This window comes from Psittacula echo, assembly GCF_963264785.1.
Source record: "Psittacula echo genome assembly, chromosome: 2".
Lineage (NCBI taxonomy): Eukaryota > Metazoa > Chordata > Aves > Psittaciformes > Psittacidae > Psittacula > Psittacula echo.
The window spans coordinates 147,050,177-147,063,916 of NC_137737.1; the positions used below are offsets into that span (position 1 = coordinate 147,050,177).

The following is a 13,740-nucleotide window of genomic DNA, read 5'->3' on the forward strand; positions in this document are numbered from 1 at the left end:
TATGTGTTTATCTTCCTGAAGCAGCTGAGGCTATGAGCAGACACACCCAAACAAGCCTCCAGAGATACAGATTCAGACATTATGAACAAAGATTTGGCCTTCCCTTCAGATAAGGGCTCTGGTTTTCAGAAGCAGCCTCTGATTTTATTCTTGCAGACTACAGCACCTACTATTCTGATGGGCTTTCTGGCAGTTACACACTGAACTACCCAACTGTACCAGGAATTCCGGTACTGCAATAAAATGTCTGCGGTTATTCACGGGGCAAACAGTATCAGAAGTCAAGATCCTCTGGAGAATGCAGAAAATCAGGATCCCAAACCAAACTCAGCCATGTTCACCCCTTAACAGCATTGCCATTGGGCAGACGATGCTCTCCATCAGCCTGATGGCTGCAGGGGTCATAACACATACTGCAGTTGTAGGAAATGATTTATACCATGCTCTTTTTTACAGCCTCGGAGAACTAATTATTAACAGTACAGGGTCCCCCATGTGCACTTTGCAAGCTCTATAGTATGTATTTCCCATTTAGGCATCACAGCCAGCATTGCTGCGTGCAGCCCGTCGGCATCCTGCTCTCAATTTTGTTTAGGAGCTGAAGAATGATTGATCGTATTGATTTGTGTGAACAGTCTGACATGGCCATATCGACCAGCGGTAATTTTGTGGGAGGAGCTGCGAGGGGAACCAGAGAGAGCATTTTCTGTAACACCCCATCCCGCCTGAAGAGAAAATGGCATTAGAGATGCTGCTGGTACAGCCGTCGAAGGGACCGCACTGGGACTCGAACCGCCACAAGTGAGCAACGAGACATTTCCCACGACCGTGTTTACAGCAAATCCACTGCTAAGCACCCGACTGTATAATTATACTCTATTACAATTATGCAAAGAAGTAACATTTCAGAAAGGCCTTCTCATTTCCCATTCTTAGCATTGAATACTTTTGTTTTGCAGCCAATCAACTAAATTAGCCCTATTTCTGTTTCATTCACAAACACAAAGAGTATATTAGAAGGAAAAAAGTGAACGAAAGGGAAAATCACTTAGGAACCCGGGAATTATTTTGTTTTCATGTACTTCTGGACTAGAAACTATCATGGGGAAAAAGTCAACTTAAGGCAGAAGAGCTTTGCTGAATTCGATAACTGCATCGTGAGAGCCCTCGAAGGAGCGATCAGAAACAGCAGTGCTTCAGTGCCTGGGAAAGTGGTGGCTTTTGGTAGCATCTGAGTGAAGCAAGCAGAGTTAAAAGGTCCATACAACAAATGTGACCATATCCTGACCTAAGATAAGTATCAACCCCTGGATCAATGTGGAGATCCCCCCTCCCCATACACCCATAGAAGAGCTGCTTTATGCTGCTTCTGACGCTATCAGCTTCTAACAGCCACAATTGGGACCTGTATTCACTGATGCTTCCTGAGGAAGCGACAGAAAGCATTAACAAACAAAATTTATGTTTTACATAGCAATTTCTCTAAAACATTATAAAGCACTAAAGGAACCCCAAAAAATGCTTAGGGAAATCAAAGCATTCTTCCCCATTTTAAAGGCCTATGGAAACATAACCGTGGTGGCCAGTGCCAACCCTGGCCATCCGACTGCAGTCCTGAGGCCATGTGGGCTACAGGCAGGAGAAGGCCTGCAACAGCTGCGCCTGTACCACACTCCACCCAGGGATTGCAGGAGCACACAGAAATGTGTCTTGCTGGAGTATGAAATGGGAGCCTGAACGAAACAAGATAAATACCCCAACTCCACCACCTTTCAGAGAACACCCGCACAGCCCTCTCTCTGCATCCTTGCCAAGCAGAGAGCACACCACCATCCGAACAACCCAGGCTAAATCTCAGAGACAGGGTGGGAGAGACAAGTGGGTAAAAAGACCCACAAGATACTTAAAGAAAACGGCATCTTCTTTCTCTTATTATTGAGGAGGCCTAACCCTTATGACTGGCTTAAAGTTACGGGTTTTTTTCTTCTATTTGAAGAAACGGTAACATTTTAGGAAGTCATATTGCATTTGGAAAGCCATCAGCCTGGCAGCACTCACACCAGTTCTTTCACAGCAAAGCAGTTAGGCACAACATTTTGCTGAGACAGAACCTTTATTTCTTAAAGCATTACTTCCCTCTTCTCATGTGAGACCAATCTCCTCTCCTTTGTTCTTATTTGGAATTCACTCCTTGAAGTAGTTTCTCCCGCAGCACCGCAACATGCCAATGCCCCATCTCTCTGCTTCCAAATCACCTCCCAGGCCCTGTGGCACTTGTGCTGCAACACCAGGACAGGGACTGCTCTAACCATGATCTTCGTCTTCTTCTGCTGCATGGGTGTCAACTGCTATAAATTATAATTTGCTCCATAAGTGCAAGAAATAGTGATTTCCACATCCTGTGGCCTGGATCTGTAATTGTCCCAGCTCCTTCCCTGTCTGCTATGGAGATGCAGGGATGAGTTGTACCTGCATTACATAGCATTGATGTTCCCTTCAGTTCACTAGGGAGACTCCTAAATTAAGAGCAAGACCGTGATGATATGTCCTGTTTCCTCCTGAAATTTGGATTAAAAAGAGGAACACAAAACCTTCTGTAAAAGCACAGCTGGATGAACAAAAGAGAAGGAACAAATCTACTACTCAGTGTAAATCGTAAGAAGGTTTTGAAATCTATACATCCCAAAATACTTGGCAATGTGGAGAGCCACAGAACCTCAAATATAACCTGAAGTTACACTCACACACATTCCTACATGCTGAACTAATCTCCATATGACATGGGGCAGGACTATATATCCTGCATCATCATCTAGATATAGCCAAGTCCTTGAGATGTCAGTCACCTTTAGCAGCGTGGAACACAGCATTTAACTCCCTTCAAGGCCACACAGTTATCTATGTACCTCCTGACTATTTTTCCCTGGTTAGCAAAATATTCTGTTTACCCAAGACCACAAAACTCTGCAGCTTTTCTGAAAGAAGCCCTTCGGAGAGAAAGGGAAAACAATCACAGATAATACTCCAGAAATCATCAGATTACCACACATTCTCTTGACTCACATCTGGTGAGTAAATAAGTGCTTCGTGCCGACCAGTTTCATTTACCTCCCTCTCCCGCAAGCGGATGCCAGTTTACTTTCCAGTGGCTGTACCAGGGCTGTATGTGGGGCAAAAGGATTATTTCCAAAAGAGTCAAACCAGCAGCAATTTTGCTCGGGTTTGAGGTTTGTCTTGAGCTGAAACAACCATTCTTCGATTCCATCCACCTGGGGAGATGCACAGCTTCAGAGCTGCAAAGAGGTCCACAGCTGGGAATAGCCTCGATGCATAAGGGAACAGCAAGCAGTAGCACACAGCCCCCAGGAGAATCCCAAATTGAGTCATCCTTCTCCCTTAAGAGCAGTTTCCGTGAAGCTCACCTTTGCTGGTACAGGAAATCCTGCACAACTTGGGGTTTGCCTTGTGAATCACCCGGCCAGGGTGGGTGAGAAGATGGGAACAGAGTGGGATGCCCTGCAGCACCTTCTTGCCAAGGGCACCTCACTGGGGGCACAGCAGGACTTCATCATGCCCTAACAGGCAGCTGGAAGCATTACTTTTAGCCCAGTTCCGATGTGGGTTCAACAAACCCTTCAAACTATCCGTTTCAGGATTAATTCTGCTTAAAATGATAACTTGGATCATTTTTGGGTTTGAGTTCTGTCCTATCACAAAGCAGCCCTTCAGTGAAAATTATTTATTAATAACTTATCCTACAGCAATTTTCCTAGGCAATAAAAATAAAAGCAAAGCCCCCCTGGCTGTGAAAGAAGTGTTCACCTACATTTCTGCATACAGAAGACACCTGACCTGGACCAGATCAGCCATCTACTGTAATACTCTGTCACCACAGCACCTACTTTGAGATGCTTCACAGAAAGACATAGACAAGCCTGGGGCAAGCAATTATAATAATAACTTGCCCCACAAGAAAATATAATTACTTGAGGTTAGGAGGGCGCCTGGTTTAAGGCCTGCGGGCAGGGTGGGCTCCTCTGCCAGTGCCTGACCCTACACACCCGGCCACACACACTGCAGCACTCGGCACCAGTGGCAGAGGGAAACACACTCATGTAGATGCATCCACCCTCTTCTACCCCTTTTCAAAAAGGAAGAGCCTGGTACTAACAGCCAGGCTGAGGACTCAGGGATGCTCCTGCAGGCCCTGCTCCCAGCTCCCACCACGGCAGCAGCCCCGAGCCTCCTAGGTGGAAGCTCCTACCCCACCAGGGCACTGCTCACTTTAAATTAGCACCAACAGGCACGTAGGGACACTTCACAATAGAGAGAGCAGGAAGAGGAACACGATGGAGCAAACCCCTATTTCTCAGACGTACAGTAAAGCTTTGTTATTTACCTGCTTACTGCATTTTGAAATAAACGCGCTGTAAAACAGGCAAATTCCCAGTTTCTTGAAAATTTATATTAAAATAAAAAAGCAGCCTGGTGGGGACAGGTCTCTGCAGGAGCCAAAATACTCTGGGAAAATGCCCAAGCTCTCTCAGTAGTTCTTGAGCTTCATCTAAGCTCCCGAAACAGGCTGGTGATACACAAGATGATGGCTCCCATTTCAGTTAAGATGTCCTGGACAATAGCCACTCTGAACCTGGGTGATTTGTCAGACCCATCCTAAATAGCTGTAAAGGAGCTGACCTGTAAAGGCTTTTAAATAATCCTGAAGACAATCCGGTCAGTGATTAAGTGTGGCATTTACGTTTCCATTTCAGCCCAAAACACTGAAGTTCAGTGTGTTGAAAATACAAGAATTTCACCTTTGTTCACAACATGCACATACACACGTATGCAGTCTCCAGATTATCATCACATGTTGGACGGGCGTGCCTAAGCCTTACTCCACATTTTCATGCTGGTCTCGTGAGTGGCAAAGTCATCCCGAGCGTCTGATCCTATCACTTCTTTTTTTACATGTGTATTTTATTCCTGGTGGGAAGGAAGCAAAACTAAAAGTTGCTGCTCTTCCCCCTCCGTGCTTATTGCATGACGGTAACCTTTGCTCAGGACAGCATTTTCATGTCTAGGAGGTTCAGCCATGATTGAGACATGTTCCACCACTATAGCACACACCAGGTACCAGGGATCAGTGAAAATGTTCAGCTGGATATTTTCACCTGTAAAAGTACATCTACAACCCTGCTCAGTGCTACTGCGTGCCCTGCAGAGTCGGCTCACAGGCATAGGCACACGGTGATGATGCTTCTGCCAGCACCCAGCAGCCCCAGGTAGCTCTGTGCACACCTCCTTCCGCCGGCTCCTCCTCAACCACATGCCTCCAACCTCCTCTTGCAGAACTAGTCCCACCTTGTGAGGTCCTGTGTGATTTCCCTGCCTTTCTCAGCTTAGCCTTGATCAATGCAGGCTTTTTGAGCACTGACTAGTTGAAGAACTCAAGTCTACAACTATAACCCTTGCTACACTGGTTGTCCTCCACCATAAATTCACATTTCTCAAAAAATACATTTTTTTGCTCACTTCCACTTCTCCATCCTATTTTCTTCAAGCCTGACCATTATTCCTTTTTTTCCGCTTTGTTTCACCAACCATCATTAACCTCAGCTATCCTGCACACATATGAGAAGAAAAAGTCTCCTTGAACAAGCTTTTGATGAGACCTTATGGTTTTGGATACTATCACTGCTACCCTCCCCATCTTCCAAGGGCACAGTTGTTGCAGATCAGGAGATACATCACAGACATTATTTACTTTCCTAGAAAGATCCCCATTTCAGTGCGAATCTCTCTCCTGCATCTGGCTTTACTAGAACACTGCATTCCTCCATTTCTTTCCCTATCCATAGTTGTTTATATTACCTTCCAAAAAGTAATTATTTGGAACCAGTTAAGCCTGTACATGAATTCTGCCTTTGTTTAAAACACATTGTACACATGTATATATTTAGACTGTCATTAAATATTTAAGAGGCTGTCTTCAGACTTCAGCAGCAGCACTGTTCATTCACTTAACCCTTTGTGAAACAGAAAGCCTGATGCTGAAATCCTACCGTGGAGTAATTCAGAAAGCCCAGTTTGTAAAGAAAGCAGAGGTTTTCTTTGTTTTCCTTTATATCCTGTTTGCTAGTAGTCTAATCTTAATGCAATTCATTTTAGTCTGTATCAGCTTTATCTGCTGAGATGCATAACTGGGGTGCAAACTAATTAGCTGGAACATACAGATAGATCTTCCAATATAATTCAGGGAGACAGAGTCAAATATGCACATGCCCGTCCCTCCTTCCCCCAATGAAATAAGATACTGCACACATTTTCCCGCAGGTCAAGAAGTCACCTTTCTTGGCTTTTTCAATCCCCTAGAGAGGAAACAACACACCCTGCAGACAGGTGGAACTTGCTCGAACCCAACAACGAATGCTGTGCCTTAGATGAAACCCCACCACAAGTAACTTGTAAGGTGCACTGGCACCAAGTGTAACTCAACTAACACTACACCCTGCTGACAGGAGATTACTGTGGTTTAAAATCTGGGCACCTGATTCACTCGGCTTGACAAGGCCTCTACCTAGAGCTGATCACTCATATTTCACCCTGGCAAGGACTGGTATCAGGGGGGCCGCTCTCCACAGTCAGGGCACCCATGCTCCTGTCCTCCGTGTGAGGTGAAACAGTGCAAGCATCATGGCAGAGGGTGGGAAAAGGGGCACACAAGAGCGCAGTACATGACTTTCCCAACTCTATCCAGATACGCAAATGTACGTATCCTGAAGAACATGCTTTTCTTCTTTCTGATTAAAACCTTGACGACGCATTATTAAATCCAAGCCCCAAAAGCCTCAAGAGAGCAGCTCTGCATGCAGTTTTCAAGACCTAGCTGTCATTAGAGATGTTTCTTTCCTAAGCACTACAGCCTCACTCAGGATCGGATGCTGCTTTAGGTGGGGTGAATAGCAGAGTCCCCCCTACAGCTTTCACACCTGGTTTACACATCGGCACAGAAGCATTTCACCTGGCTGACTGCTGTTACACTACCCTGGGGATGTGACCTCGTTGGGTTTTATGAAGGGAGCAGAGCGCCAGGCGTGGTCCCTGTTTGCACGGGAGAGACAGAAAACGCCGAGCTGCGAGATCAGCAGATGGCATACTTTGCTGTGAGTCGGCACCAGAGCAGGAGTGCAAAGGCAAGGGCAGCAGCACGCTCTGGCAGGTGCCCACGCTCAGGCAGGATGCCAGGTTAAAGAGCTTCAGCATTTGCACCTCTTCACCAGAGCGAGCCTGTCCACCTCACTGGCCCGACCACAGGTTCAACCTGCCTCAATTCTTGGAGTAATCTTCTTGTAATCATCTTTTTTTATTTCCTGTCTTTAACATCAGCATTGCAACGAATGCTGAAGCTCCCATACACCACCCCAGATACAGGCGCATCACAGCGGCATGTATGGGTTTCATATGAATAGCACCGTGTACCAGTTGGGATCATGCTTCCATATCCCCCAAGGGTTGTTAGGTACACCCCTCACCACAAAATAAGTGACAAAGCCACTTTTGGAGGGGCAGAACTTATGGGGAGAGGTCTATCTTTTATTAGACCAAATGGCATAGCTGTAAAATAAACTGAATATAGCCCTACTCATGTCAAACCAGAGGCAGGTATGTTTGGTTTTATGACAACTCAACAGCTGTAGAATGCAGCTAATGACCAGGACTTTTCCTATCTGTAAATTAGCTCCAGTTGCTGAGATTCATGCCAAAAGCCAGCATAGCCTGCAAGGCTACAATTATCAGGTCTCCTTCTTCTCCCTCCCTCAAAAAAATATTCCCTAAAGGAGATCACAAGCCAAAGGGACTCTCAGGTCACGCATAACATGAGCTTAGCTTAGTATCTCTAGGAATCGCTCAGCACTGCCACTGTATCTCTTCCACATGTGCATCATTTCACCACTCACCCATCAGTTCTCTGAGAGTGAATGGGACTAAAAGCCCACCAGGTATTTGCACTGCTGTTTCCTCCCCCTCTGTAGCAGATTTACACCCTCACTGGTGGGTGAGCAGAGTTCACCCAGGCACATGCAGGGTTCCCAGTGCTGCAGTGCTGACTTTCTCAGTCTCTCCCAACCCCCTGTGGATAGTTTCGACGGAGAAACAGGCAGCCAGCTGGAAGTTCTGATCAGCATTAATGCCACCATAGTTTCTTCCCGGCTGCTCTCCAGGAGTATTTTTCCACCCACGTTCCTCTGTGCATCGCAAACCCCCCCGGCCGTTGGCAGCTCTCGGTGCAGCTCCACCGCACACTACTCAGCACCGTACGGCTGGTCTGGTTTGATTCAGTGTCTAATTCCAGCTACACGGAAACATTCTCATGCGAGAAACTTCATCTACAGACACCTACTCTGCAGCGAATGTAGTGGTGGTCGGCATTTAAATGAACTAATCAGTTGCAAACGGCTTAGTCAGCAGCGCAGTCCTGGAGGTAATTCCCAGGAAGCGATTTTCCCAGCAGCTATCTATACAAACCTGAAAAGCAGACTGGAAGACAAGGGCAGCACCACAGCAGCGCGAAATTTGGCTACACAGTGCCATTGCCAACAAATGAAAATAAAAATGAAAGAAAGCCTTAACCAAGAAATCAAGTAGCCACAGAAAACACGCTGCGCTGCCAGTGTATCCTCTCACATTTAAGTATCAGAAACTCAGACACAGAACGCGAACACTGACAGCTTTTCTTTTTCCTCCCTTCTTTACTGATGCTGTGCCGGTCTGAACCAAGAGGAAAAAGACAGCAAGGCAAGTTACTGTGGAGATACACAGACACCAACCAGGCACCAGGCAGTGTGTTTTGGAGAGAGCATCCCAGCAGTCACTCTTAGCAGCTAAGCCACCAGAGAGCCAGGCTCACACACACACTGAAAAGGGCTGAGGACTCTTACAAACTTTGTCTTGGAGTAGCGAAGGCACAGGGCACCCATCCCAAGAAGCAGTGGGGGTATGAAGGGCAGTACCAAATGCCAGAGCATCCTTCAGCAGCACCTCTGTCACTGGCCAGGGCTGCAGATGCAGGTCATCAGTACTCGGACAATCAACACCAGGGCTGTGGGACGCGGCGCTGCCCTTCAACATCTCCCTGCCACCTTCCCGGCCAAGGCAGCACCGAGCCAGCCACCGACCCACTCAAAGAAGAAACCGAGACTTTCCTCTGGCCGCTATCAGCGTACCGGCACACATCTGCTCACATCTAACCAGCAGCCAGGGCTGCCTGCAGAGCCAGGCACGCTCGCAAGGGGAAGGGGCACCGCTCACTTACTTTTCATACTCGGCGTTGTCTCGATCACAGCGCGAATCCTTGTGCTTTTGCCAGTCTTTGCCATGCTTGCAGGTGGTCAAGAGGACAACATCCTCACCGTTATGGACGTGATATAAGGCATTCCTGGTGTCTGACCCTATCCCCGTCAGGTACCTTTTCCCCTTGAATACCAACATGTACTTCCTGAGAGGAGGGATGGTGTTAAACCTTAAAAATCCCTTCTCCCCTCCTGTCCTAGGATGATCCTTAGAAAAGAGCGGGATAGAAACGTCAAAGTTGGGTCTGAAGTTTTCAGTACTGATGCTGGCTTTGGCCAGCATGGCCTGGCCGATGTCAAACCCCACATCCTCGGTGTAGTCGGGCCAGGTGCCGGAGTATAAATTAAAAATCAGGTGGTTTCTGCCGTTGTTCCACAGGTGGAGACTCTGCACCTTGGAGCGCAGGTTGTGCACGTACTGGGGGGAGAGCTGGTCCCGGTCCAGCGTGTCCAGGCTGAGGACGAAGAGGCAAGCCTGCCCGGGGTCGGAGGTGTAGAAGCGGGAGCCCTCGATGGCGGCCAGGACGTTCTGGTAGCTCTCGGCGATCTTCTCCCCCTTCTGCTGCGGGTACACGTAGACCTTGAAGCCGTTTTTCCGGCACTGGGCGAAGTCGAAGCAGGACTCCATGCGGCAGCGGCGCCCGCGGTAGAGGCCGGCGCTGGCGTCCCGCCGCTGCCGAGGGGAGACGCGCCCGCCGCCGCCCTCGGGGCCCGGCCGCTCGGCCGGTGCGAAGGGCCGCAGGGCGTCGGGGAAGCGGGGCCAGGGCCGCTCGGCGCCGGGCCGCGGGCCATGCCGGCTACCGGGCGGCGGTCGCCGTGCCGCCTGCAGCCACACGCCTCCCAGGTAGACCAGCAGGACGAGACAGGTGCCGGCGGACAGCAGCGTCAGGTAGCGTTTTTTGGCCTGCATGTGTCCGGCGGGGATCCGGGGGGCTGCGGAGGAAGGCGGGGGCGCCCCGAGCTCGCCGGGCGCCGCTCTCAGCTCCGCTCCGCCATCTTCCCGCCGGCGAGCGCTTCAAACTCTCTTCGCCCACCTCCGCTCGGCGCCGTTCCCCAAGGCGTCGGCCGGGGCCGCGCATGTGGGCGACCGCCGCAACTTTCTCCCCGCCGGTCTCTCAGGGGCGGCGGGCGGCGGCGGGCCGGCGGCGGCCCGGCGGGGCGCCCCGCATGCACTCAGGGGCCGGCCCCCCGCGCGGGGCGGGCACCGGGGCAGCCCCGCTCCCGCCTTCCCGCCGCTGCCTGCCCTCTCCTTCGCCACGCTCCCGCCCGCCCCTCCCCTCCCCGCGCCGCCAGCCCAGCCCAGCCCGGCACGGCACGGCCCAGCGCGGCCCCGCCGGCTCACAGCCCGCGGCCGCCACGCCGCAGCCTGACGAAGCCCTGCATCGCCCGGCTCCCCCCGCCCGGCCCCGGCGCCGCTCGCTCCTCGCCGCACTCCCGCTGAATGGCCCCCGGGACGGAGCGGCGGCGGCGAGGATCCTCCTCCCTCTCCTCCTCCTCCTTGCCCCTCCTCCCTTCCCCGCCTCCCCCGGGCCAGCGGCCGCCGCAGCAGCGCCCCGCCGAGCCCCGCGCTGCCCGCCCGGCCCTGCCCCGCTCTGCCCGCCCGCGGGCCGCGACCCCCGCCTCACCCGGCCCCCCGCGCACCGCCCCCGCCCCGCCGCGCTGACCTCATCCAGCCACGCAGCCCCGCGCCCCCATTGGCGGGGCGTCACGTCCGGGGGGGCGGGGCTTCCGCTGCACCCATTGATAACGCGGCGGGAGGGGGGCGGCACCCGTGCGGCCGCCGGTACCGGGACGGAGGGGCTGGTGGGAGATAGGTACTGGGGGGTGGGGGTAGGGGTAGCGGTAGGGGTAGCGGTAGCTAAGCGGCGTCCCTTCGGGAGGCAGTGGCACTGCTGCGCCACGCACCCCCTGTGCTCCAGTGCAGTGAGGCCGGGCCTGGCGTGGCCTAGTCCTTGGGGACCTTTCTTCGTCTTCCCACCCGGCCTGGTTTCCCGGTCCGCTGCCGCCGCCTCCCGCCGGTGCAGCCCGCAGCCCCCCGGCGGGCGTACCCCGCTGTGTGCCGGTGCCGTTGCTGCCCCCTGCCGAGCGCGGTGCCTCCGTACTGGAGCCGCCCCGGGGAACGGCTGGGCTAGAAGCGTGCGGAGGATACAGACCCGGCTGCCTAACGTGGGGGAGAGACTCAATAACTCAAATATTGCTTGCGAACAAGAGCCCTTCGTGGTGCGGGCAGCGCCATGGCACTGCCTGCCCTCCCGTATGACGGTGGGGAAGGTGGAGAAGAGAAAGGACGTGGCTCCGCTGCTTGCGCTGGAGCTGCCGTCAAGCCCAGCGCTCCCCACCGGCTCCGGCCGGGGTGCGATGTCCCTGGGGAGGAGGCCCTGCCTGCCCCGGAGGTGGCTTCTTGGGACTGGCAGACACGGAGAAAGTGATGATCAGCTGAGTAGTGTGCAGGGAGCTGCCTGAGCACCAGCCACCCCTGCAGCTACGTGTTTGTGCTTCGTGTCATCCCTCCTTGGCGTTCGGTTCAGCCGCCAGCAGCCTGGGTCCGTCGGGGAGCCCTCCTCTCCCGAGCGGCCCGCCCGGTACGGCGAGCGGAGGGGTGGCGGGCGCAGCTGGGAGCCCCCGCTTGCTCCGGCACACCCGGCGCTGGAAGGAAGGGGTGATGGCACCGCGCGTACGTGTTCGTGTTTCAGTCCTGCTAGCTCAGCAAGTAATAGCGGGGAAATCGAGTAGGATGGGCTTCAACTGGTTGCACAAGACCCTGGATGTCAAGAAACTGTCAGGTGCTAAAACCTGTGCCAGTGTGCTTGCCCTGATGCTTTCCAGTGTTAAAGCTGTAACAGATTTACCTTCCCCCGGCTGCAATCCCACCTCCTGCCCTCTTGCTGCCAGATCCAGAGGTGTCTCACATGAGCTGAGTGACAAAAACCATGTCTTGGCCAAAAGCATCGCCATCCCTGTGTTTTTCCACGCTCATACCACGAGTGAGTTGTGATTCCTACCGTGTTCTTTCCTCTTCTCCCTTCACTTCTTCAGAGTTAAGGGGGTGAAATGTAAGGGTAACTTGAGTGAAGACAGTGTGCCTGCTCAGTGAAAGAGGTGAGAACCTACCATGGAAGGGCACATTGCTGGCAGTAAATGAAGTTTAGTCTTGTTGCTGGAGCCAAGAGAAGACAATTTTTTCCCTTTCAAAATAATTTGATTGTAGGGATGACTGTTGAAGAAAGGAGGCAGAAGAAAGGAGTTGGGAATAATAATAACAATAAAAAGTCAAATGCTGAGAAGAAAGTCATATTTATGGCTGGCATAGATTTGGGTCCGGGGGCAGAAATTTTGGCCAATGACCTGAATAGTGGGGAAGCAGGATTAAATATTAATGTATTAATTAACCCTGTAATCCTTTCCTGAAACATTTGTCACAGCCCACATACAAATGGGATGCTGTTCCAAGAAAAAAGAGGTCAGCTTCTTGAAAGGTGAATCAAGGCTGCTCGCGGAGGCACCTTCTGTCAGGCACAGGAAAGTGGAATCCCATTACTGGCTGCAAATTAAGCCTCTGAGGACCAGTTTCAAACAGAAAAAGAAGCCTGTAAGGTTTGCTGCCTGCATCAAGGACAGTAGCTGTTGCTGTAGATTTTGATGATGGGGTGCTGGGGAGCCTATAGCACGAAAGTGCTGCTCACCACAACAGCGAAGTGTAGGAGGGAAGTGAAAGCTGTTGGGTTTCCAGCTGAACTGCCATGTGCTTGCGGCACCTACACTGCTGACCACTACACAGCAGCAGTGAATACTTAAACTTTGACATATTTGGATCTGGACAAGGGCAGTTAGGGTGTCATTTTAGAGGACAGAGAAATAAACCTCTGCAGATCACTGCTACCAGGCTTTACCCATAGGATTCCTGATAAGTGATTCAGAGCAGCCCTGCAGAGAAGGACTTGGGGGTGTTGGCTGGTGAGAAAATGAACATGAGCCAGCTTCAGTGTGCGCTCGCAGCCCAGAAAGCCAACTGTATCCTGGGCTGCATCAAAAGGAGCGTGACCAGCAGGTCGAAGGAGGTGATCCTGCCCCTCTACTCTGCTCTCATGAGACCTCACTTGGAGTATTGTGTGCAGTTCTGGTGTCCTCAACATAAAAAGGACATGGAACTGTTGGCACAAGTCCAGAGGAGGGCCACGAGGATGATCAGGGGACTGGAGCACCTCCCGTAAGGAGACAGGCTGAGAAAGTTGGGGCTGTTCAGCCTGGAGAAGAGAAGGCTGCGTGGAGACCTCCTAGCAGCCTTCCAGTATCTGAAGGGGGCCTACAAGGATGCTGGGGAGGGACTCTTTGTTAGGGACTGTAGTGACAGGACAAGGGGTAACGGGTTCAAACTTAAACAGGGGAAGTT

At 51.7% G+C, this 13,740-nt stretch overlaps 1 protein-coding gene across 1 annotated transcript in view; it reads right to left on the reverse strand.

Annotated features, from left to right (window-relative positions):
• The window catches only part of EXT1 (exostosin glycosyltransferase 1), a gene marked incomplete at its 3' end in the record, with an annotated part of 178,096 nt that extends 167,658 nt beyond the window's left edge, over window positions 1-10,438 (reverse strand). Inside the window, exon 1 of the mRNA XM_080610863.1 lies at window positions 9,314-10,438. Coding sequence (XP_080466989.1) covers window positions 9,314-10,260 — 947 coding nt within the window. The 5' untranslated portion in view covers window positions 10,261-10,438. The remainder of the gene's footprint in view (window positions 1-9,313) is intronic.
• Window positions 10,439-13,740: the final 3,302 nt, after the last annotated feature.